The following is a 24,787-nucleotide window of genomic DNA, read 5'->3' on the forward strand; positions in this document are numbered from 1 at the left end:
GAGACTGTTTGAGCAAGAAACGGAATCTCTCAAGCGACGTCTTTAGTCTGAGAAAATCGTCAAGAAACGTTGAAGAGGAAAACGACGAAAAAACGGCCAGAGATGGCTGAAAAATACTTGTTCTTCAGTTGTCATTCATTGCTTCGACGCACTGACTATCGCGCTGTGTTAGTCAAACGAATCTTTGATTACTATTTTGATATCTTGCATTTATTTTATACTAGTAGAGGATGCCTGAAGTATCGCCTGTGTGTTCACTTTATTCACAGTGTCTTTATGTCATACAAGATAATTTAGAACATATATATAGGCCTACTCCCAAACCGGAGAGTTCATGTTCCATCTCAGAAACAACTGAAGGCGAATCCGACAACAATTCGTTTCACAAAATACGTAAGTTGAGATTACGGCGACTATTCTAAAGAGTGATTTGCATTGCATAATTGAATGCCTAATATTGCTTGTACATATTTTTATTTCTAAAAAATTCTGAACCATACTTTAGCAACCATTTTGTTGGAGGAGATCATCTGTTCATTCCCTAGAGAAAAGAAATTAAAAAATTTCAACATTGGGTTTCTCATTACCCCCGAGCTTAAAAAATTAATTATTCCCAATTTATGCCGCTATAGTAACTACAATGAGCAATACCTGAATTTCAGAAGACTTGAGAAACTACAAGTGTTAGTCATGCAAAAAACAAATGTGGGAGACTCTTGTTTAAAAATCATAGGGACATGGTGTAAAAATTTGAGGTATTTTTAAAAAATTTATTCTAGTTTCAGTTTGCATGGGAATATGGTTCATTGACTGTTATTTTTCTTTTTATTTAATAAATCTAGGGTATTGGATGTAAATTATTGTTCCAGAGTGACGGACACTGGCATCGAATGGTTAATTCTCCAATCAAGTGAGCTGCGCAGCACACTTCGACAGTTGTTGATTTTGTGTCGTTTCGTGACGAAAAAAGGAACAAAAATGGCTCTACAGCATTTTTCAGCCTTGGAATTCATCGAAAATCGAAATATCTTTGATGTTTTAGTAGAAGTGGTTAAGTCAGCGGCGAGAGTTCAAAGTCGACCCCAAATTATAAAATTCCCTTTCCTTCGTCTGAAAATCCGTCCTGCTGGTTTATATCGAAAAGGTAATTTTGGGTTGGTAGTAGGATGTTGCCCAGGGCTTCTCGATCTCACTATTGTTGTTAAGAAGGGATTAACAGACTCTGATTTGTTTTGTTTAACAAATTTGAAGAACTTCCGATTACTCAGAATCTTAGGACTTAAACCGATCTTAGGAGACTTAAACAGATCTAGAGGAGATGAAATTACCTTCGACATGGGCATTGCTCCAGTGCTAAAAGTTGTCGGAAATTCATTGAAAGTTCTCGACCTTCTGCACTTCGAAGTCGACATTTGGACCATTGTAAAATATTGTCCCAATTTAACCTCACTAATTTTCGAAAAGCATTGCGAAAGTTTAAGTGCCTTGTCTGAAAACGAAGTGATTCAATTACGCAATGAAAAAGGACGAGTTATTTTTGGGGACCTTAAGATTTTAGAATGCGGCTTCAACCTTTCAAATGACATTCTATTTGCTTTGTTATCTTGTCCTTTACTAGAAGAAGTTGAAATATCAGATTGTGACGCACTCACTGACGATTTTTTACAAGAAGCCATGAAAAATGGCATCTTAAAAAATCTTCAGGTAGTATATTTAATACGCTGTAATTTAGTGACAAAGCAGGGATTAGATGCACTATTAATAAATGGCAATCGTCTTGCAGAAATAATCTGCTCTTTTTGTGAAAAAGTAACCAAAGATAATGTTTATGATTGGTACAAAATCGCTCGTCGTAACAATTGGGAATTATTTTTAGAGTTTGAGAATGATGAAACTGAACGTACAACTTATGCAAGTTATAGCAGCGCTAGCTATTAGCGCACACGTTTTGTGTTCTTAGTAACCGGTATTGAAAAATTTAGAGCAGTGAACTAATTTTTTCGTCCTTGTGTGAATGAGGCGAGCTCCGATAAGTGTTTATTTGTGTTCTGGAGAATAAAGGAGTAAGTTAATAAAATAATTTCTGTGTTGTTCTCATAATTCATTTTGGTAACTGGTAAGGCAACTGACTTACCCAACCGTTCCCTATTGTCTTTAACAATTTATTTTAACTGCAAGGAAATTTATGTAACATCTAATTAGCACTAGAAAAAAAAAATACGGGCACGCATATCATTGGTTAAGACGACATAAAGAAGTTCGATCAAATTTGGGTGTAAAGCTGACAGCGAGAGGCGGTTTTGCACCAAACCCGCTCTGCCTCGCAATAAATTCAATGTTTTTTATCGAAAAAAACCAGCGGAAAACACCGCGCAATCTTTACAGCTGATGGCGGTTTGATATGGCCCGCAGCCCGCTTGATATGGACCGACGCCAACGGTTAAACCGGCTCACTGAAAGCCTTATTTCAAATGTTATTTGGTTGCATGAAAAATAGTTTTATACGAGGTGCAGGTGCCGGAGTGGCGGAAAGTCACTCTTCGTCAAAATATTCAAAATTGTCTTGTTTGCACTTTGCTTGAAGTGTTTAAAGTTCAAACATTTTCGAATGTGATGGTTTACTCACAGATGAAGTCGTGAGGTACAAGAACAAGCCTGATCTGCAGTCGTTCGACAAATGAGATTTTTAGTGAATCCTGAGTCCTGACTGAGAAAAAACAAAACGGAGAGAGAATAAAACAGTTGCAGCCAACCGCATCAACCGCCTAGCTTAGGAATAAACATACTACGTGACTATGTAAGGAATTATAATCAACCCCACCAAAAACTGTCAATAAGGAAGAATAGAGATCAATGTTTTCCTACCTTTAGGCCTGCTGGGAAATACATCCACAGTTGCTCCATGCCTCCATCCATCCGCTGATGAAGAGTTAAATAACACCAGACGGGATAGGAGAAAAGGGGGTCCTCGTGAATACACCCACACTCGCATGGGCAAACACGAGAACATTTAAAGAAAGGGGAAGAAGAAATACGGTAATTGCTCCAATGAAAAGGGATGTTGTTTATCTGAATTAAAATTTATAAAATGGGTTTTTTAAAGAATATTGACAGAAACAACAAGTACGAGAAAGTATGGGTTATAACCCTTATTAGTATTAAGTAACAGAATAATTGAAGATCCCCATGTGATACACTGCATTTAGGCAAGATGTGCATGAGGAAAAATCTAGCGGGTTACACCGGTTACAGGTTGATAAAAGTAACATAAACATAATTACCCAAGCAATGACACTAAGATTGTTGATGGGTGCCAGGTGAGACAGACAGACAGACGACAGACTCAGCACAAGCAGAACTTGCACATCTTGTTGTTATGATGCCTGACTCTGGCCTCAAATCTGCACTAAACAAAAAGGTTACACAGTGCTGCAATAAACTGCCATGCATCAATAGGGCAATTACAAGATAAATGCTAGTCAAGACTGACATTTCACACATTTAGAACAGATTTAACTTTACTATTTAAGCTCCCATATTATCATTGAATTTTTATTCTTAGTTTTATTTACCTGCCAAAAAGCATCGAGTCGAGAGCTTGGAGAACCGCGACACCAGACACATCACACGAAGCGATCACATTTTCGTAATTTGATTTCTTATTCATCATTCAGAGATGATAACCCAGCAAACAAAAAAAACAATGGATTTGATTTGATTGTCCATTTTTTGACCAAATCTTTGGTGCCCCCATGAGTCGTTAATTTTTTTTGGCCAACGAAAGTGTCGTCTCAGTCGATGATAAATTTCGATTCATGACTTACCGACTTGGCCCACGTGCCACTTCCAGAAAACAGTCACCAAGAAGCCGGGAAACTGCGAGGAAGACCATCAACATGACGAAAGAGACGCAATACATGGAACCGATGGTCCACGGCTCAGGCAGAGACGGCCACGACTTGGGTATCGGGCAACTGCCTGTACAATCGACGCAAGAGCAGCAGGTTCCACTCTAGATTCTCACTCTGAGTTCTAAAGAGATGCAAAAGCATATGATTATCTCAATCAAAAAGAAACAAATTAACGTTGATATTTACACTTATAGCTTCGTAGCAAGGGGATATAGCTGGAGGAGCAGAAAGTTCGACAACATCGGTGACAGTCTCTCCGTCAGGAATGTACTGGAAGTAGAGAATCCTTGATTGGCCATGCCAAGTCCCATGAAATCTAACAATCTATAGTCAAAACTGTATGAAAGGTGATTCTTGAATAAATTTAAATTTAATGTATTTAAAAATTTAATTAAAAATCGATTCAAAGTAGACTTTTCATACCTCTGAGGAGAGCAATCCTCGCCCCACTGGCCACAAATAGTCTGCATATCAAGGTTGTTTGAAGCAGTTTGAAGATGGATTTGTAACTTCCTTACACGAATCGTACATTTCAGTCATACATAAGTATCGGAGATTCAATATTCCAGCACTTTGACGACTTCAATAGAATTTGTAACCGATTCAGGAGTTATGAGTGCTCTGATGTCAAGTTGTAGGAGAGGATTCGACTGCGAACATATGGCAGGTTATGCTACAAAAGATCATCCACAAGTTGTGGCAAATCGAGCATCGTCCCACCAAATTAAGGGCCTGCCCAAAGTTGATAATCAAATTGTTGATTTTCTTCGAATCACCGCAAAAAATGGGGTTCTTCTCCAGGACCTGATAAATAGAAATCCAGTTATTGGGCATCAAGGTGTGATAACTTCCTTGTTAACTTACCAGAACTTACCAAATAGTTCGGACACACTGAAAAGGAGTGTGACATGACATGATAAGTGTCTGCTAGTGGCATAGCTTTGCCTGAGTAAGCATAATTGAAAGCGTATTATTCACAGACTCTGCAGGTACCATACCAGACACAATGTCCCTGTTCATCTTTATTGCTGCTTTTGGACAACACCTTTGCTGGTGACCTAATCCTGTTGTGCTGAGCTTCAGTTTCATGGAATAACTGGGCAATTCATCAGAAAAGAGAAAAACAAAAGGTAAATTAACACTTACTGTCTGCACAATACAAACAAAGTTTAGGATTAGACATATTTCTACGACACCTGGACGGCTGGACTGTATCGGCAAGCATGAAGTGGCAACATTTTAAAAAGTGATGGCCATACTTGAAAACAGTCAAAACAGTTAAACAGTGATTGGGTATCTGTCAGACCTTTTAGGCTTTAATTGCAGACCATGGAGACAGCTGGCAGTAGTAACCAAGAATAACTTTTCTCCAGTCCAATCATCATCTAGCGGTAAAAATGTTAAACAGCATTCAAAGCAGATAGCACGCAGTCACGCACACGTAAATAATAAAAAAAGTATTTAAATCATTTAATGCAATTTTTTTATTTCCTTTTTTTAAGTAAATGTACAGTAGATAGCCAGTGATATCGAATTTCATTCATTTTCATTGGGCGGTGGGGATGGTGATGGCGGCGGTGGCGGAGCATTCAGTTCTAAATCTAATTCAAGTGGCTGCACACCATCCTCCCATCCTCTTAATTCAATGGGCCTCTGCTGCTGCTGTTCCCCGATCTGGGCGTTTTGATCTTGCCCTGCATATTGTCGAATGATGCGGCGAAAGCGGAGAGGCACATGCGGTGGCGCCGGTGGCGGTACCCCAGGTGGTGGAGGTAGTGGAGGAGGCGGCGGAGGTGGAGGCGGAGGAGGGCCATCTGCGGGTTCATCCTCGCCAAGGTTTGCATTTTCCTGTGGGCCCTCCTCTGCTTGACCGTTTTGGAGCCAATGCGGGACTTCGGCTTGTTGTCCTCCGCGACGCCCGTGACGGCGACGGTTGTTTATACGGCGACCGTGTCGGGGCATTTTATGTCAGGGTTAGGAGCTAGATAAAAATTAAAAATAAAGTTGAACATTAGAAATATTCTCGGAAATATTAAAAAACAGGACACTAAAACACAACAGGACACACAAAAAATGTATTCAAAACACACTTACCAGGGAAGATATAAGGGGGAGATTCACGGAAGAATTTGTTGTCTCGTGTGGTTGTTCTCTTGGCATGTTCAGATAACGTCTGATTATTGTATTCGGATTTGCTGTACACGTAAACAATTAAAGGAGGAGGAGAACTGAAGGAATGGGGTAAGTCTGTATCATTCCCGCGAATTTTTTTCTTCGAAGCAGTCTTGCCACCTTATTCATTTGTTAGGATTTTTCTAATTATGTATCTAGTGATAAAATTCGCAAATGGTGATACAGAAGTAAAATTAAGTTTTTTTTGTGAAAGATTTATTTATTAATTTTGTAGTTCGTTTTTTATTTTTTTTTAAGTTGTTTATGTTCGTTTTTCAGCTATGTTGATTGTTGTCTGCTCTTTGTTCTTTACGAAAACATGGCAGTCCTCAATAATTTTTCCAGTTTTCGAAGGATTTTGATAAATTCATCGAGTATTATAGTCGAGCATTTTAAAAGAAGTATATATCCCATGACAAATTATATCTTGCTAGTTGGTTAGATATCACCATGATTCCCAAGGTAAATCACAATAAATAAGAAATTAGATGACAACATCTACTAACAAACAGCTTTCCACTTTTTATAACTATCAAAGGAAAGTAAAGATTGGAAATTTAGTGGCTACATACCTACCCACCATACCTGGGTAAGTTTTGTTGCAGATAAAGCTATTTCGATGGCTATTCACAAATTATTATCAAGTTTAATACTATTTGTAAATTATAAACACTGTAAATAGTATATCCCTTTTACTATTTAATGTGTGTTAGTTTCAATGAATTTCTGTTTTCTTGCTTCTTCCAGACAAAATTCAAATTAGCTATATGCTTGCAGTAGCGGACCTGGAGGGCAAAATGTCAATTGTGTCTCAACCAAAGCTGAGATAAGATTTCACCTAGCCAGTGCTGAATGGATTCCAGAGCCTGTCCGTGTCAAATTAGCAGAAAAATTGAAAAATCAGCTATCCAAAGAAGGTTACTTTATTGTTAAATCAGACAGAACCAGATCTCAGCACCTTAATTTGGCTGACACGCTCGACAAATTGAGAGATTTGATCCAATCTACGGCGCAAAGTCTCGTAATCCCCGAAATCTCCCCAGAAACAGTGGAAAGACAACGAAGGCTGTAAGTATCGTTTATTAATTACTATACATTTCACTAGAATCGGTTTTTTCAACTATTTCCTGTAATTGTTTACTATGTATCACTAGTAGTAAGTGGTCAGTAATCATTAGAAGTTATGCTCAATTTGTATGTTAATTGTATTGATATCATATTATCAAACGCAATTTAAACGGTTAAAAATGCATCGAATGTTTTAGGCGTGAAAGGGCAGCTCGGGAGCGTCTAAGGGAGAAGCGGGCACACTCGATGACGAAGCAAGGACGCCAATCACCTACTCTCGATTCGTAAATAGTTTTGGTCAAACCAATTTTTGACAACAGTAAATAAACAAACATGAAAAAAGAGTAAACAAAAATCCTAATTCATCAGCTTTCCAAATGCACTTTCGAAAACAATCACTGATTTACGTAGGATGTCGTATAGAAAATCGAAACACAACCAACACACCCATCACAAAATACCAACACATCTCTTCTGTCTCTCCGACTTTGATTTCATTATAAATACCGTCCGTAATCACAATAACAAACCACGTACATTTGAAAAAATCGGAAAGGCTCGGCCTCTTAATAGAAAAAGGCAATTATACTTTATAGGGAAATAATAAAAGTTTTTTTGAGTTGATCCTCAAAGATCAGTACTGTCTCCAACTGCTCCTATTGACGATGTCGAAATGGTACTACGAGGCTTTATGGGCGGCACAGGAGGCTGGGGACGTGGAGCTGGACGGGGCAGAGTTCCTCCAACATTGATCGGTTGAGTGAAGACTTCTTCTTCTCCAGTTATTGCTTCGGGTTTGGACGATGATGTGTTGTTGTTATTGTTACTTTCAACACTTCCGTTTCCGGAAGGATGCGATAGTCTTTCCGGTTTGGGCGGACGTTCAGGTTTCACCACTTCACCTAAAACCATTAAACAATTACTCAAAGTACACTAAATTTAACAACAGCAAAAACGAACAAAAAACCCGCCAGTTTTAAACCTACCTTGGACAGCAGGAGGTGAAGCATCCTCTGAGTCCGCATACTGTATATCGGGATGGTCGGAAGAGTTGAAAGTCGTACCCATGAAAGTCGGTAGGGTTCGTCCCGACGACGAGATCCCGAGATCAAGTTGAAATGGTCCCTCGCGAGCTGCGTTGCCATGGCTGGGGTACGCGTTCATTGTTGCGTTGTTGGCACAGAGTGTTGTTGGTTTGCTCTATTTGAGATATAGGGCAGCAGTGAGCAGCACGCAGCATAGGTAATTTTGAGATCCAGTGAAAATCGCAAAATCGCAAGTTTCAAGAAGCTGTCGATTTGCTAAATTGGGGTAGATTGACCTTGACAAATAATTGATGGATACAAACGTCTATTTCGGAGAAATGCGTCGAGAAACGTTGAAAGGAATAACGACGACAAAAGCAGCTCTGACAAAAGGATGAAAAAGAAGGCTGAATAATAATTGTTCTTCAGTTGCCCTTCATTGCTTTGACGCACTGATTTTCGCGTTGTGTTGGTCAAACGATTCTTTGATTCATATTTTTATTTCTCAAATTTTTTTATACCAGTAGAGGATGCCTGAAGTATCGCCTGTCTTCTCACTTTATTCACAGTGTCTTTATGTCATACAAGATAATTTAGAACATATTTATAGGCCTACTCCTAAATTGGAGACGGGTAGTTCATGTTCCATTTCAGAAATATCTTATGGCGAATCCGACAACAATCCGTTTCACAAAATACGTAAGTTGAGATTACGGTAACTTTTTAAAGAGTAATTAATTCAGTAATTTGAATTCTATATTAATTGAATGCCTAATGCAGTGCAGTATTGCTTACATATTTTTATTTTGCAAAAATTTTAAATCATATACTTTAGCTACCGTTTTGTTGGAGGAGATCATCTGTTCATTCCCTCAAGAAAAGAAATTAAAAAATTTCAACATTGGGTTTCTCATTACCCCCGAGCTTCAGCAATTAATTATTCCCAGTTTGTGCCGCTATAGCAACTACAATGAGCAATACTTGAATTTCAGAAAACTTGAAAAACTGCAAGTGTTAGTCATGCAAAAAACAAATGTGGGAGACTCTTGTCTGAAAATGATAGGGACATGGTGTAAAAATTTAAGGTGTTTAAATTTATCCTAATTCAAATTTTTTTAGGAATATGGTTCATTATTGACTGTTGTTTTTGTAATTTTGTAGGGTATTGGATGTAAATTATTGTTCCAGAGTGACGGACACTGGCATCGAATGGTTAATTCTCCAATCAAGTGAGTTACGAAACACACTTCGGCAGTTGTTGATTTCCTGTCGTTCCGTGACGAAAAAAGGGACCAAAATGGCTATACAGCATTTTTCAGCCTTGGAATTCATCGAAAATCGAAATATCTTTGATGTTTTAGTAGAAGTGGTTAAGTCAGCGGCGAGAATTCAACCCAAAATTGTAAAATTCCCTTTCCTTCGTCTAAAAATGCATCCTGCTGCTTTATATAGAAAAGGTAATTTTGGGTTGGTAGTAGGATGTTGCCCTGGGCTTCTCGATCTCACTATTGTTGTTAAGAAGGGATTAACAGACTCTGAATTGTTTTGCCTAACGAATTTGAAGATTCTACGAATGCTAAACATCACAGGGCTCAAACGCTCTAGAGGAGATGCAATTACTTTCGACATGGGCATTGCTCCAGTGCTAAAGGTGGTCGGAAATTCCTTAAAAGTTCTCCACCTTCCGCACTTTGAAGTCGACATTTGGACCATTGTCAAATATTGTCCCAATTTAAACTCACTGATTTTCCAAAAGCATTGCGAAAGTTTAAGTGCCTTGTCTGAAAGCGAGGTAATTCAATTGCGTAATGAAAAAGGGCGAGTAATTTTTGAGGATCTTCAATTTATACTTTGCGGCTACAACCTTTCGAATGACATTCTATTTGCTTTGTTATCTTGTCCTTCACTAGAAAAAGTTGTCATATCAGATTGTAACGCACTCACCGACGAATTTTTACAAGAAGCCATGAAAAATGGCATCTTAAAAAATCTTCAGGTACTATATTTAATACGCTGTAATTTAGTGACAAAGCAGGGATTAGACTTACTAATAAATGACGACAATCCTCTTGCAAAAGTAAACTTCTGGTGTTGTGAAAAAGTTACTCTTCACAATGTTTACGATTGGTACACAATCGCTCGTCGCAACAATTGGGAATTGATTCTAGAATTTAAAAATGATGATACGGAACGTATAACTTATCCAAATTATAGCAGCGCTGTATATTAAGGCATACATTTTGTGTTCTTGGTTACTGAAAAATGCAGAATAGCGATTTGATTTTACCCTTTAAGTGAATTTTTTGTAATTCCCGGTAATTCCTGAGAAATAAAGATGACATGTTAGAAGCATTTTCTGTGGAACGTAACTTCCCTTTTACGTCATATTTCCCTAGTTTGAGATAACGGGTTATTACTATATAATTTATATGGGTTATATATATTATATCATTCTGCTAAAATTCATCCTAATTGTAACCCATGTGCCCACTACCCCCAGAAGTGCCCAGAAGCTAATCGTCGATTGTCGAAATCTTATTGGCCATCACTTTCACTATTTCAGTTCAACTGTTCATATAACTAATATTTATTTGTTCATTCACTTCAAACTATAATTTCCGATTCACATTGTCCATGCTCTGCATCTATAGTTAACCACTAATTAAAATTAAGTCTTAATGTTTTAGTATGTAAGAAGGAGTGAGAGTGGGCTGATGATATGTCGGTTTGTATATTCCGTCTGCCGCGCGTACGTAGATTGGTTTATACGCCGGCTTGTAGTTTCCCTCATATTTAACATTTGGGACGTAGCCGGAATAACCATCAATAGCATAGTTGACCACCTGACGACGACCATCAGGGAGAACAACATAATATTGTCCGTTTGTTTTGTCACTGTTGCGGTTTTCGTTGTTGCCAAAGTCGACGTAAGAATAATCGTCCTTCGATTGTTCCGCACAGCCAAAATCGTATTTGGCCGGAGACTGTTTGACTAGAGATGGAATCTCTCAAGCGACGTCCTGAGAAATCGTCAGAAACGTTGAAGGGGAAAACGACGAAACAGTAACGACTACACTGTTAAAAAAGAATATCGTTTTTCGATTTTTTAAATCTCTAAAACCGATTTCCGCCAGAAAGACATTTTTAAATAACTGTTTTCAAAAAACGATAGTTATGCCTAAAAATGTATTACATAATTATTGAAAAATGATATTTTATTTATATCTCTTTTAAACATTTTAAATTCCCTGTTACCGTTAATATAGATGCGTGTAACCCATGGAAAAAAAAATTTTATATTATGCATATGTATTACAGAATTGTCCGACTATTGAGTATATAGTTTGCGGCCCTCAGACATATGAAAGAATAGTCTGTGAGAATTATTTTGGTTCATAATTTGGAGTTGAAGATGTTGGGAGTCGAACCATTGATCTTAGGATTACCAGGCAACTGCTCTACCACTGAGCCACTTTGACTTTAGTAATTGTAAATTTGGTTCTGGCGTAAATGTTCTGGTGATTTGGGGGCAGCTCTATAGGGCAGGTTATTAAACTACTCACGATTCTCGATAAGATAATACGGATATGAATTTATTTCCCAGTTAAAGTACTATTTGATTGTTGTGAAATGGTACTTAATAAATGTTTTATTTCATTAAATAAAAGTAACAATATCTTTTTTTTGAAAATCAATAGTAAAGATTTCATATTAACGAATATGATTTCATTTTTAAATATCGGAAAATAGTACATTTTAATAACAAATTTGACTATAATAAATTGTTTTTAATACGCAGATTAATTTCGACATAAAAAAGTATCACATTTTGTAATATATTATATCATTTTTCGGCCTTAAAATATATCTTTCTCCTAAATGTCTTATTACGTAATTTATTATTACAGTTATAGCAATACTTATATCAGAAAATTTTAAAAACGATATATGCTATCGTTTTTCGTTACCATATCTCTATTTTAGACATATACATAATGACGAAAAAAAAATACATTTTTAACAGTGTATGGATGGGAAAGGCTGAATAAAATCTTCCTTTTTTTTCATTCATTGCTTTGAGGTACTCATAGTTGGGCTTCGTTAGTCAGACAAATCTTCGTTTCATACTATTATTTTTAAAAATTATTTGTTTCAAATACAGTTAAGGATGCCTAAAGTGTCGCCTGTTTTCTCACTTTTTTCACAGTGTCTTTACATAATTAAGAACAATCTAGAACATATTTATCCGACTCCCGTTAAAAGTGTTAAAAAGCGATTGAAGTTGGAGACGAGCACTAGTTCATGTTCTATCCCACAAACAACTGTAGGCGAATCCGACAATAATCCGTTTCATAAAATACGTAAGTTGGATTACAGAAAGTGTTTTAAGAGTTATATTTGCATGGATAATGTAATGCTTAATCCTCATATTTAACAATGATTAAACTTATACTTTATTAGCTACCGTTCTGTTGGAGCAGATCATCAGTTCACTTCACAAGAAAATGAAAAATTTCGACATTGGGTTTCTCATTACAACGGAGCTAAAAAAATTAATTATTCCCAATTTGTGCAATGAGCAATACCTGAATTTCAGAAAACTCGAAACACTGCAAGTACTAGTCTTGCAAAAAACAAATGTGGGAGACTCTTGTTTAAAAATCATAGGGACATGGTGTAAAAATTTAAGGTATTTAAAATTTATCCAACTGGTTTTATTTTTCTAGCTCGAATATGATTCATTATTTTTATTTATTTTTAACATGTAGGGTATTGGATGTAAATTATTGCTCTAGAGTGACAGACACTGGCATTGAATGGTTAATTCTCCAATCAAGTGATCTACGCAACACTCTTCATAAATTGTTTTTTTGCTGTCGTTCCGTGACGAAAAAAGGAACACAAATGGCTGTACAACATTTTTCAGCCTTGCAGGTCATCGATAATCAAAATATCTTTGATGTATTAGTTGCAGTGGTTAAGTCAGCGGCCATAGTTTCACTTCCACCACAGGTGTTAAAATTTGCTTTCATTCGTCTAAATATTCGTCCTGCCGGTTTATATAGAAAAGGCAATCTTGGGTTAGTAGTAGGATGTTGCCCTGGGCTTCTCGATCTCACTATTGTTGTTAAGAAGGGATTAAAAGACTGATTTGTTTTGCTTGACAAATTTGAAAAACCTTCGAGTACTCAGAATCATGGGGGTCAAAAGCTCAACAGGAGATGAAATTACCTTCGACATGGGCATTGCTCCAGTGCTTAAGGTGATCGGAAATTCATTAAAAGTTCTCGACCTTGCATACCTTGAAGTCGTTGATATTTGGAACATTGTCAAATTTTGTCCCAATTTAAACTCACTGATCTTCCAGAGGCAAAGCCAAAGTTTGAGTTCCTTGTCTAAAACCAGGTAATTCAATTGCGGAAAGAAAAAGGGCGAGTTATTTTCGAGGATCTCAAGATTCTAGAGTGCGGCTTCAATCTATCAAATGACATTTTATTTGGATTATTATCTTGTCCTTTACTAGAGGAAGTTGAAATATCAGATCGTGACGCACTCACTGACAATTTTTTACAAGAAGCCATGACAAACGGCATATTTAAGAATCTTGAGGTACTAAGTTTTACAGCCTGTAATTTAGTGACAAAGCAGGGACTAGATGCACTATTAATAAATGAAAATCGTCTTGAAGAAATAATCTTCTCTTTTTGCAATAAAGTAACTCTTCGCAATGTTTACGATTGGTGCGAAATTGCTCGTCGAAACAATTGGAAATTGATTTTAGAGTTTGAGAATTTTGATACTGAACGTATAATTTATCCGACTTATAGTCAACGCTATTGACGCATAAGTTTTGTGTTCTTATTTACTGAAAAATGAAGAGCAGCGAACTTATTTGTTCGTCCTTGTGTGTGAATGATGCGAGCTCCAATAATAGTGTTTTTGTCGAATTATTTGTGTTCTGGAGTGAATAAAAAAACTTCAGAAGTACCCAGAAGCTAATCGTCGATTGTCAAAATTTTATTTATTGGCAATGACTTTCTCACTATTTCAACTGTTCATATAACTAATATTTATTTGTTATTCATTCACTTGAAATCATGGCATAATTTCCTATTCACATTGTTCATGCTCTGCATCTATAGTTAACCACTAATTAAAATTAAGTCTTAATGTTTGGGTATGTAACTCTGATGATATGTTGGTTTGTATTCCGTCTGATGCGCGTAGATTGGTTTATACGCCGGCTTGTAGTTTCCCTCATATTTAACATCTGCGACATAGCCGGAATAACCATCAATAGCATAGTTGACCACCTGACGACGACCATCAGGGAGAACAACATAATATTGTCCCTTTGTTTTTTCACCGTTGCGGTTTTCGTTGTGGCCAAAGTCGACGTAAGAATAATCGTCCTTTACCGTATATCCAAAATTGTATTTAGCCGGAGCCTGTATTAAGCAATTTATAAGAAATAATTAGTTTTATCTTCACGAAGATCACGTGAAGATAGAGCAGCACTATAATGTTTCAATTAAAGTAAAAGTTCGTACCGAATAGTAATCGTCCTTGTAACCAGCTGCAGGATAACTGGGTTTATATTCGTAAGATTGAGCTGAAACGGCGGTGACGACAACGGATGCGAGAAGAATAAAAACAAACTAGAGAAGAATTGTACTTTGTATTTGATTGACTGCGGTTTTTAATTTAAATTTCGTTCTTACCTGCATGTTGGATTGGTGAGTGAAGCTTTCTTGTAAAAGACTGATGACTTTTGATCAACATACCATGTTCTTTATATAGCAACGAGTTGGTTTATTACTATTTATGACCTAATAAGAAATCTGAAAAGTTCCCAATGAATGGACGAGCGGAAGAGCCTTTCGAAAATTCCTTATTATTGACAGTCTCCTCTTGTAATAGTTTCATTGTATACAATTTAGTCATCCACACCCACCTAACTTGCATTTGTTATTACCTAGCTATTACGGTAGAGCGATTCACTTTTCACGGTCTTAAATACTCGAATTGGAGCGTGACGAGCCTCGGACGTTCTTACTCGCGGAACGTCATTCGAAAAGAGACTGTTCGTAAAATTTGTACTCTTTTCTTCTTTCGTTTTCTGAGCTTGACTTAATTTTCGAAGGTTTTTTTTCCGAAATGTAGCCTACTCGCTAGTTTAGATCAATCATCCTTAATTTACTAATATGGTGCTTTGCTATTTTGGTTGGTATAATTAACTTTAGTTGATTAGGCTACCAACCATCAAGACATCTAGCGTCTGCGATTACCAACCAACAAGATTTTCTAGCGTCGTCCGCATACTCGGCGAGTCAAGACGATGGCCCCTCCGGCTTCAGCTATGTTGTCTGCTAGCTTGTGTTACACCACTTATACGAAAACATGGCAGTCCTCAATAATTTCTCCAGTTTTCGAAGGATTTTGATAAATTCATCGAGTAGTCGAGCATATCTATCTGGTTTTAAAAGTAGTATAACCCTTGAAAAATTATATCCATCTAGTCGGTTGGATATCACCACGATTCCCAAGGTAAATCATAATAAATACGAAATCAGCTGACAGCATTATCACGTTTAAAGTATAACCTACTAACAAACAGCTTTTTCCTTTTCACTTTTTAAACAATCATAGGCACCAGAAAGTAAAGATGGGAAATTTAGTGGCTACATACCGATGGGTAAGTTTATTGTTGCAGAGAAAGCTATTTTGATGGCTATTCATAAATTTATTATTACCAGTTTACTATGGTTTGTAAAATATAAACACCGTATATAGTATCCCTTTTACTATTTAATATGTCTAAGCTTCAACGAATTTCTGTTTTTTTTCTCTTCCAGACAAAATTCAAATTAGCTATGCTCGCAGTAGCGGACCTGGAGGGCAAAATGTCAATTGTGTCTCAACCAAAGCTGAGATAAGATTTCACCTAGCCAGTGCTGAATGGATTCCAGAGCCTGTCCGTGTCAAATTAGCAGAAAAATTGAAAAATCAGCTATCCAAAGAAGGTTACTTTATTGTTAAATCAGACAGAACCAGATCTCAGCACCTTAATTTGGCTGACACGCTCGACAAATTGAGAGATTTGATCCAATCTACGGCCCAAAGTCTCGTAATCCCTGAAATCTCCCCAGAAACAGTGGAAAGACAACGAAGGCTGTAAGTATCGTTTATTAGTTACTATACATTTCACTAGAATCGGTTTTTTCAACTATTTCCTGTAATTGTTTACTATGTATCGCTAGTAGTAAGTGGTCAGTAATCATTAGAAGTTATGCTCAATTTGTATGTTAATTGTATTGATATCATATTATCAAACGCAATTTAAACGGTTAAAAATGCATCGAATGTTTTAGGCGTGAAAGGGCAGCTCGGGAGCGTCTAAGGGAGAAGCGGGCACACTCGATGACGAAGCAAGGACGCCAATCACCTACTCTCGATTCGTAAATAGTTTTGGTCAAACCATTTTTTGACAACAGTAAATAAACAAACATGAAAAAAGAGTAAACAAAAATCCTAATTCATCAGCTTTCCAAATGCACTTTCGAAAACAATCACTGATTTACGTAGGATGTCGTATAGAAAATCGAAACACAACCAACACACCCATCACAAAATACCAACACATCTCTTCTGTCTCTCCGACTTTGATTTCATTATAAATACCGTCCGTAATCACAAAAACAAACCACGTACATTTGAAAAAATCGGAAAGGCTCGGCCTCTTAATAGAAAAAGGCAATTATACTTTATAGGGAAATAATAAAAGTTTTTTTGAGTTGATCCTCAAAGATCAGTACTGTCTCCAACTGCTCCTATTGACGATGTCGAAATGGTACTACGAGGCTTTATGGGCGGCACAGGAGGCTGGGGACGTGGAGCTGGACGGGGCAGAGTTCCTCCAACATTGATCGGTTGAGTGAAGACTTCTTCTTCTCCAGTTATTGCTTCGGGTTTGGACGATGATGTGTTGTTGTTATTGTTACTTTCAACACTTCCGTTTCCGGAAGGATGCGATAGTCTTTCCGGTTTGGGCGGACGTTCAGGTTTCACCACTTCACCTAAAACCATTAAACAATTACTCACGGTACACTAAATTTAACAACAGCAAAAACAAACAAAAAACCCCCAAGTTTTAAACCTACCTTGGACAGCAGGAGGTGAAGCATCCTCAGCTGAGTCCGCATACTGTATATCGGGATGGTCGGAAGAGTTGAAAGTCGTACCCATGAAAGTCGGTAGGGTTCGTCCCGACGACCGAGATCAAGTTGAAATGGTCCCTCGCGAGCTGGGTTGCCATGGCTGGGGTACGCGTTCATTGTTGCGTTGTTGGCAGAGTGTTGTTGGTTTGCTCTATTTGAGATATATGGCAGCAGTGAGCAGCACGCAGCATAGGTAATTTGAGATCCAGTGAAAATCGCTAAATCGCAAGTTTCAAGAAGCTGTCGATTTGCTAAATTGGGGCAGATTGACCTTGACAAATAATTGATGGATACTCGCAAACGTCTAACCTTTTCGGAGAAATGCGTCGAGAAACGTTGAAAGGAATAACGACGACAAAAGCAGCTCTGACAAAAGGATGATAAAGAAGGCTGAATAATATTGTTCTTCAGTTGCTCTTCATTGCTTTGACGCACTGATTTTCGCGTTGTGTTGGTCAAACGAATCTTTGATTCATATTTTTAATTCTCAAAATTTTTTTATACTAGTAGAGGATGCCTGAAGTATCGCCTGTGTGTTCACTTTATTCACAGTGTCTTTATGTCATACAGAACAATTTAGAACATATTTATAGCCCTACTCCCAAACTGGAGACGGGTAGTTTCTGTTCCATCTCAGAAACAACTGAAGGCGAATCCGACAGCAATCCGTTTCACAAAATACGTACGTTGAAATGAATTACGGTGAATTTTTCAAGTGAAATTTGCATTGCACAGTTGAAAAAGTAATCTTTACATGCTTTTATTTCGTAAAAATTCCTTCACATACTTTAGCTACCGTTCTGTTGGAGGACATCATCTGTTCATTTACTAGAGAAAAGAAATTGAAAAATTTCAACATTGGGTTTCTCATTACCCCCGAGCTTCAACAATTAATTATTCCCAGTTTGTGCCGCTATAGCAACTACAATGAGCAATACCTGAATTTCAGAAAACTTGAAAAACTGCAAGTGTTAGTCATGAAAAAAACCAATGTGGGAGACTCTTGTTTAAAAATCATAGGGACATGGTGTAAAAATTTAAGGTATTTTTAAAAAATTTTATTCTAGTTTCAGTTTGCATGGGAATATGGTTCATTGACTGTTATTTTTCTTTTTATTTAATAAATCTAGGGTATTGGATGTAAATTATTGTTCCAGAGTGACGGACACTGGCATTGAATGGTTAATTCTCCAATCAAGCGAGCTACACACCACGCTTCAACAATTGTTGATTTTCTGTCGTTCCGTGACGAAAAAGGGAACCAAAATGGCTCTACAGCATTTTCCAGCCTTGGAGTTAATTGAAAATCAAAATATTTTTGATGTTTTAGTAGAAGTGGTTAAGTCAGCAGCGAGAGTTCAACCTCAACCCCAAATTGTAAAATTCCCTTTCCTTCGACTAAAAATGCATCCTGCTGCTTTATACAGAAAAGGTAATTTTGGGTTAGTAATAGGATGTTGCCCATGGGTTCTTGAACTCTTTATTGTTGTTAAGAAGGGGTTAACAGACTCTGATTTGTTTTGCTTGACGAATTTGAAGAATCTGCGATATCTCGGCATCACTTGGCACAAACGCTCAAGAGGAGATGAAATTACCTTCGACATGGGCATTGCTCCAGTGCTTAAGGTGATCGGAATTTCACTAACAGTTTTCCACCTTCCGCACTTTGAAGTCGACATTTGGATCATTGTCAAATATTGTCCAAATTTGATCTCATTGATCTTCGACAGGCAATGCTTAAGTGCCCTGTCGGAAAACGAAGTAATTCAATTGCGTAATGAAAAAGGGCGAGTTATTTTTGAGGATCTTCATCTTCTATTTTGCGGCTTCAACCTTTCAAATGACATTCTATTTGATTTATTATCTTGTCCTTCACTACAAGACGTTGCCATTTCAGATTGTAACGCACTCACCGACGACTTTTTACAAGAAGCCATGAAAATTGGTATCTTTAAAAATCTTCAGGTACTAAGTTTAATACGCTGTAATTTAGTGACAAAACAGGGATTAGACGCCCTACTGATAAATGACGGCAATCCTATTGCAAAAGTAAGCTTCTGGTGTTGTGAAAAAGTTACTCTTCACAATGTTTACGATTGGTACACAATCGCTCGTCGTAATAATTGGGAATTGATTTTAGAATTTAAGAATGATGATACTGAACGTATAATTTATCCAAGTTATAGCACCGCTTTCTATTAAGGCATAGATTTTGTGTTCTTGGTTATTGAAAAATGCAAAATAGCGATTTGATTTTAACCTTTAAGTGAATTTTTTGTTATTCCTGAGAAATAAAGATGACATGAAAGCATTTTCTGTGGAACGTAACTTCCCTTTTACTTTAAATTGCCCTAGTTTGAGATAACAGGTTATTACTATATAATTTATTTGGGTTATATATTTTATATAATTCATTCTGCTAAAATTCATCCTAATTGTAACCCATGTGCCCACTACCCAGAAGTGCCCAGAAGCTAATCGTCGATTTTCGAAATCTTATTGGCCATCACTTTCACTATTTCAGTTCTACTGTTCATATAGGCCTACTAATATTTATTTGTTCATTCACTTCAAATCATGGCATAATTTCCGATTCACATCTATAGTTAACCACTAATTAAAATTAAGTCTTAATGTTTTAGTATGTAAGAAGGAGTGAGAGTGGGCTGATATGTCGGTTTGTATTCCGTCTGCTGCGCGTAGATTGGTTTGTAAGCCGGCTTGTAGTTTCCCTCATATTTAACATTTGGGACGTAGCCGGAAGCCCGGAATAACCCAGAATAAATAGCATAGTTGACCACCTGACGACGACCATCAGGGAGAACAACATAATATTGTCCCTTTGTTTTGTCACCGTTGCCGCTTTCGTTGTTGCCAAAGTCGACGTAAGAAAAATCGTCCTACGATTATTCCGCATAGCCAAAATCGTATTTAGCCGGAGACTGTTTGACCTAGAGATGGAATCTCTCAAGCGACGTCCTGAGAAATCGTCAGAAACGTTGAAGGGGAAAACGACGAAACAACGACTATGGATAGGAAAGGCTGAATATTTTGTTATCTTCCTTTTTTTTCATTCATTGCTTTGAGGTACTCATAGTTGGGCTTCGTTAGTCAGGCAAATCTTCGTTTTATACTATTATTTTGAAAAATTATTTGTTTCAAATACAGTTAAGGATGCCTAAAGTGTCGCCTGTTTTCTCACTTTTTTCACAGTGTCTTTACATTATTAAGAACAATCTAGAACATATTTATCCGACTCCCGTTAAAAGTGTTAAAAAGCGATTGAAGTTGGAGACGAGCACTAGTTCATGTTCTATCCCACAAACAACTGAAGGTGAATCCGACAATAATCCGTTTCATAAAATACGTAAGTTGGATTACAGAAAGTGTTTTAAGAGTTATATTTGCATGGATAATGTAATGCTTAATCCTCATATTTAACAATGATTAAACTTATACTTTATTAGCTACCGTTCTGTTGGAGCAGATCATCAGTTCACTTCACAAGAAAATGAAAAATTTCGACATTGGGTTTCTCATTACAACGGAGCTAAAAAAATTAATTATTCCCAATTTGTGCAATGAGCAATACCTGAATTTCAGAAAACTCGAAACACTGCAAGTGTTAGTCATGAAAAAAACAAATGTGGGAGACTCTTGTTTAAAAATCATAGGGACATGGTGTAAAAATTTAAGGTTTTTAAAATTTATCCAACTGGTTTTATTTTTCTAGCGAATATGATTCATTATTTTTATTTATTTTTTAAACGTAGGGTATTGGATGTAAATTATTGCTCTAGAGTGACGGACACTGGCATTGAATGGTTAATTCTCCAATCAAGTGATCTACGCAACACTCTTCATGAATTGTTTATTTCCTGTCGTTCCGTGACGAAAAGAGAAACACAAATGGCTGTACAACATTTTTCAGCCTTGCAGGTCATCGAAAATCAAAAAATCTTTGATGTATTAGTAGCAGTGGTTAAGTCAGCGGCCATAGTTTCACTTCCACCACAGGTGTTAAAATTTGCTTTCATTCGTCTAAATATTCGTCCTGCCGGTTTATATAGAAAAGGCAATCTTGGGTTAGTAGTAGGATGTTGCCCTGGGCTTCTCGATCTCACTATTGTTGTTAAGAAGGGGTTAAAAGACTCTGATTTGTTTTGCTTGACAAATTTGAAAAACCTTCGAGTACTCAGAATCATGGGGGTCAAAAGCTCTACAGGAGATGAAATTACCTTCGACATGGGCATTGCTCCAGTGCTTAAGGTGATCGGAAATTCATTAATAGTTCTCGACCTTGCATACCTTGAAGTCGTTGATATTTGGACGATTGTCAAATTTTGTCCCAATTTAAACTCACTGGTCTTCCAAAGGCAAAGCCAAAGTTTGAGTTCCTTGTCTGAAACCGAGGTAATTCAATTGCGGAAAGAAAAAGGGCGAGTTATTTTCGAGGATCTCAAGATTCTAGAGTGCGGCTTCAATCTATCAAATGACATTCTATTTGCTTTGTTATCTTGTCCTTTACTAGAGGAAGTTGAAATATCAGATTGTGACGCACTCACTGACAATTTTTTACAAGAAGCCATGACAAACGGCATATTTAAGAATCTTGAGGTACTAAGTTTAACAGCCTGTAATTTAGTGACAAAGCAGGGATTAGATGCACTATTATTAAATGAAAATCGTCTTGAAGAAATAATCTTCTCTTTTTGCAATAAAGTAACTCTTCGCAATGTTTACGATTGGTGCGAAATTGCTCATCGTAACAATTGGAAATTGATTTTAGAGTTTGAGAATTTTGATACTGAACGTATAATTTATCCGACTTATAGTCAACGCTATTGACGCATAAGTTTTGTGTTCTTATTTACTGAAAAATGAAGAGCAGCGAACTTATTTGTTCGTCCTTGTGTGTGAATGATGCGAGCTCCAATAATAGTGTTTTTGTCGAATTATTTGTGTTCTGGAGTGAATAAAAAAACTTCAGAAGTGCCCAAAAGGCAGAAGCCAATCGTCGATTGTCGAAATTTTATTTATTGGCAATCAGTTTCTCACTATTTCAACTGTTCATATAACTAATATTTATTTGTTATTCATTCACTTGAAATCATGGCATAATTTCCTATTCACATTGTTCATGCTCTGCATCTATAGTTAACCACTAATTAAAATTAAGTCTTAATGTTTGGGTATGTAACTCTGATAATATGTTGGTTTGTATTCCGTCTGATGCGCGTAGATTGGTTTATACGCCGGCTTGTAGTTTCCCTCATATTTAACATCTGCGACATAGCCGGAATAACCATCAATAGCATAGTTGACCACCTGACGACGACCATCAGGGAGAACAACATAATATTGTCCCTTTGTTTTTTCACCGTTGTGGTTTTCGTTGTGGCCAAAGTCGACGTAAGAATAATCGTCCTTTACCGTATATCCAAAATTGTATTTAGCCGGAGCCTGTATTAAGCAATTTATAAGAAATAATTAGTTTTATCTTCACGAAGATCACGTGAAGAATGAGCAGCACTATAATGTTTCAATTAAAGTAAAAGTTCGTACCGAATAGTAATCGTCCTTGTAACCAGCTGCAGGATAACTGGGTTTATATTCGTAAGATTGAGCTGAAACGGCGGTGACGACAACGGATGCGAGAAGAATAAAAACAAACTAGAGAAGAATTGTACTTTGTATTTGATTGACTGCGGTTTTTAATTTAAATTTCGTTCTTACCTGCATGTTGGATTGGTGAGTGAAGCTTTCTTGTAAAAGACTGATGACTTTTGATCAACATACCATGTTCTTTATATAGCAACGAGTTGGTTTATTACTATTTATGACCTAATAAGAAATCTGAAAAGTTCCCAATGAATGGACGATCGGACGAGCCTTTCGAAAATTCCTTATTATTGACAGTCTCCTCTTGTAATAGTTTCATTGTATACAATTTAGTCATCCACACCCAGCTAACTTGCATTTGTTATTACCTAGCTATTACGGTAGAGCGATTCACTTTTCACGGTCTTAAATACTCGAATTGGAGCGTGACGAGCCTCGGACGTTCTTACTCGCGGAACGTCATTCGAAAAGAGACTGTTCGTAAAATGTTGCACTCTTTTCTTCTTTCATTTTCTGAGCTTGACTTAATTTTCAAAAGTTTTTTTCCGAAATGTAGCCTACTCGCTAGTTTAGATCAATCATCCTTAATTTACTAATATGGTGCTTTGCTATTTTGGTTGGTAATTAACTTTAGTTGATTACCATTTACTAACCATCAAGACATCTAGCGTCTGCGATTACCAACCAGCAACCAACAAGATTTTCTAGCGTCGTCCGCATACTCGGCGAGTCAAGACCATGGCCCCGTGAAATCTATTGCCATGCCGGTCCAACAGGGCAATAGCCATAGAGAGCTATTGCCCTGTCAGTGCTAAAACCCCCATCTAGCGACGGCTATTGGTAGCCTTTCTGAATCAAGAACAAACTTTAATGGTAAAACTTTTAGATTTGGGTTTAAATCAGATGCATAGGGTAAAATTACAAACCAATTTTATGACAAAAGCTTTTATTTACGAAAAACACATGTCATGACATGATGTCAGCTACCTGCGTTATTAATAAGGTATTCGAAGGGATGTTTCCATCCATATATAATTGCGAGCCCGAAGGGCGAAGCTAATAATCGCATACGCAGGAAAAAAAAACCCATGTCACTTTGTCTGTCTGTCTGTCTGTCTGTATGTATGTATGTATGTAACGCTCCATAGCTCGGGTGTTTCATGACAGATTTCGGACTTTTTGGTCTTAAAAATTAGACAAAAAATATGCGGTGTGACCAGAACAAAAGTTATTTCATTTACTTGATTAGTTCTCCTGTAATTAATGAAAAACTGTTTAAATAATTGATGAGTGACATCTTGCGGTGGCAACTACAACTTTTTCACTTAATGACTGGTGACATCTTGCGGTGGCGACTACAACTTTTTCTTTCTAATTTTCTTTTAAATTCCACTTTCCATTCTTAACGTGCTTGTCATTTACTTAACGTGTTAAGTTTAAAATAACGTGTTAAGTTTAAAATTAATTCTTTCTTGTCGAAAAATCACCACCAGATGTCGATAGCATCGCCGTGACGCAACCATGCCCCAACCATGACGCAACAACCAGAATTGCATTTAAGTTTGCAGTTATTAAACTAAAGGGTGGTTATTTTTAAATTTTCAATCATTGAACTTTATGTGTAAAAATAGGAACATTTGAGTTGAGCAAACTAAACGTAATTAACTTGCAAGGATATTGAACTGTGAATGAAAAATCACCACCAGATGTCGATAGCATCGCCGTGACGCAACCATGCCCCAACCATGACGCAACAACCAGAATTGCATTT

The 24,787-nt window shown here is 37.1% G+C and overlaps 4 protein-coding genes, 4 long non-coding RNA genes and 1 pseudogene across 8 annotated transcripts; 3 read left to right on the top strand and 6 right to left on the bottom strand.

Moving 5' to 3' along the window:
• Positions 1-2,366: 2,366 nt before the first annotated feature.
• Positions 2,367-4,015, bottom strand: LOC124326863. The gene is made up of 3 exons (XR_006915911.1): positions 3,282-4,015; positions 2,866-3,069; positions 2,367-2,707 (listed from the first exon to the last, which is right to left on the bottom strand). It is a non-coding gene; the product is annotated as an uncharacterized LOC124326863 (long non-coding RNA).
• An 88-nt stretch (positions 4,016-4,103) lies between these two features.
• LOC124326849 lies at positions 4,104-5,222 on the bottom strand. The gene is made up of 4 exons (XR_006915898.1): positions 5,108-5,222; positions 4,776-5,007; positions 4,335-4,715; positions 4,104-4,235 (listed from the first exon to the last, which is right to left on the bottom strand). It is a non-coding gene; the product is annotated as an uncharacterized LOC124326849 (long non-coding RNA).
• A 1,180-nt stretch (positions 5,223-6,402) lies between these two features.
• LOC124326559 lies at positions 6,403-7,471 on the top strand (annotated as a pseudogene).
• On the bottom strand, positions 7,271-8,217 carry LOC124326714. Its single transcript, XR_006915722.1, has 2 exons — positions 8,138-8,217; positions 7,271-8,053 (listed from the first exon to the last, which is right to left on the bottom strand). It is a non-coding gene; the product is annotated as an uncharacterized LOC124326714 (long non-coding RNA).
• A 437-nt stretch (positions 8,218-8,654) lies between these two features.
• LOC124327709 lies at positions 8,655-12,972 on the top strand. The gene is made up of 6 exons (XM_046786709.1): positions 8,655-8,875; positions 9,012-9,261; positions 9,338-10,172; positions 12,339-12,537; positions 12,638-12,792; positions 12,946-12,972. The coding sequence occupies exons 1-6, from the start codon at positions 8,707-8,709 to the stop codon at positions 12,970-12,972; spliced, it is 1,635 nt and encodes a 544-aa protein (XP_046642665.1). The 5' UTR covers positions 8,655-8,706.
• A 1,230-nt stretch (positions 12,973-14,202) lies between these two features.
• On the bottom strand, positions 14,203-15,008 carry LOC124326638 (pro-resilin-like). The gene is made up of 3 exons (XM_046785558.1): positions 14,899-15,008; positions 14,728-14,835; positions 14,203-14,625 (listed from the first exon to the last, which is right to left on the bottom strand). The coding sequence occupies exons 1-3, from the start codon at positions 14,902-14,904 to the stop codon at positions 14,344-14,346; spliced, it is 396 nt and encodes a 131-aa protein (XP_046641514.1). The 5' UTR covers positions 14,905-15,008; the 3' UTR covers positions 14,203-14,343.
• A 506-nt stretch (positions 15,009-15,514) lies between these two features.
• On the top strand, positions 15,515-16,700 carry LOC124326541 (peptidyl-tRNA hydrolase ICT1, mitochondrial-like). The gene is made up of 4 exons (XM_046785442.1): positions 15,515-15,724; positions 15,827-15,872; positions 16,033-16,351; positions 16,549-16,700. Exons 1-4 carry the CDS (start codon positions 15,578-15,580, stop codon positions 16,637-16,639), a joined length of 603 nt encoding a protein of 200 aa, XP_046641398.1. The 5' UTR covers positions 15,515-15,577; the 3' UTR covers positions 16,640-16,700.
• LOC124326650 lies at positions 16,471-17,449 on the bottom strand. Its single transcript, XM_046785573.1, has 2 exons — positions 17,338-17,449; positions 16,471-17,253 (listed from the first exon to the last, which is right to left on the bottom strand). The coding sequence occupies exons 1-2, from the start codon at positions 17,420-17,422 to the stop codon at positions 16,979-16,981; spliced, it is 360 nt and encodes a 119-aa protein (XP_046641529.1). The 5' UTR covers positions 17,423-17,449; the 3' UTR covers positions 16,471-16,978.
• A 5,332-nt stretch (positions 17,450-22,781) lies between these two features.
• On the bottom strand, positions 22,782-23,240 carry LOC124326757. The gene is made up of 3 exons (XR_006915788.1): positions 23,131-23,240; positions 22,960-23,067; positions 22,782-22,857 (listed from the first exon to the last, which is right to left on the bottom strand). It is a non-coding gene; the product is annotated as an uncharacterized LOC124326757 (long non-coding RNA).
• Positions 23,241-24,787: the final 1,547 nt, after the last annotated feature.

This window comes from Daphnia pulicaria, chromosome 2 (genome assembly GCF_021234035.1).
Source record: "Daphnia pulicaria isolate SC F1-1A chromosome 2, SC_F0-13Bv2, whole genome shotgun sequence".
Taxonomy (NCBI): domain Eukaryota; kingdom Metazoa; phylum Arthropoda; class Branchiopoda; order Diplostraca; family Daphniidae; genus Daphnia; species Daphnia pulicaria.

Excerpts from the sequence above, each read along its gene's own strand:
- LOC124327709 (XM_046786709.1), top strand. The coding sequence starts at position 8,707 with ATGCCTGAAGTATCGCCTGTCTTCTCACTTTATTCACAGTGTCTTTAT. Across the intron at positions 10,173-12,338 it reads GCATCTTAAAAAATCTTCAG|TTAAGGATGCCTAAAGTGTC; the intron begins GTACTATATTTA and ends TTTCAAATACAG. Across the intron at positions 12,538-12,637 it reads TAATCCGTTTCATAAAATAC|CTACCGTTCTGTTGGAGCAG; the intron begins GTAAGTTGGATT and ends ATACTTTATTAG.
- LOC124326638 (XM_046785558.1), bottom strand. Across the intron at positions 14,626-14,727 it reads ACAAGGACGATTACTATTCG|GCTCCGGCTAAATACAATTT; the intron begins GTACGAACTTTT and ends TGCTTAATACAG.
- LOC124326541 (XM_046785442.1), top strand. The coding sequence starts at position 15,578 with ATGGCAGTCCTCAATAATTTCTCCAGTTTTCGAAGGATTTTGATAAAT. Across the intron at positions 15,725-15,826 it reads ATATCACCACGATTCCCAAG|GCACCAGAAAGTAAAGATGG; the intron begins GTAAATCATAAT and ends AAACAATCATAG. Across the intron at positions 15,873-16,032 it reads TAGTGGCTACATACCGATGG|ACAAAATTCAAATTAGCTAT; the intron begins GTAAGTTTATTG and ends TTTCTCTTCCAG.
- LOC124326650 (XM_046785573.1), bottom strand. The coding sequence starts at position 17,422 with ATGGGTACGACTTTCAACTCTTCCGACCATCCCGATATACAGTATGCG. Across the intron at positions 17,254-17,337 it reads TTCACCTCCTGCTGTCCAAG|GTGAAGTGGTGAAACCTGAA; the intron begins GTAGGTTTAAAA and ends TAATGGTTTTAG.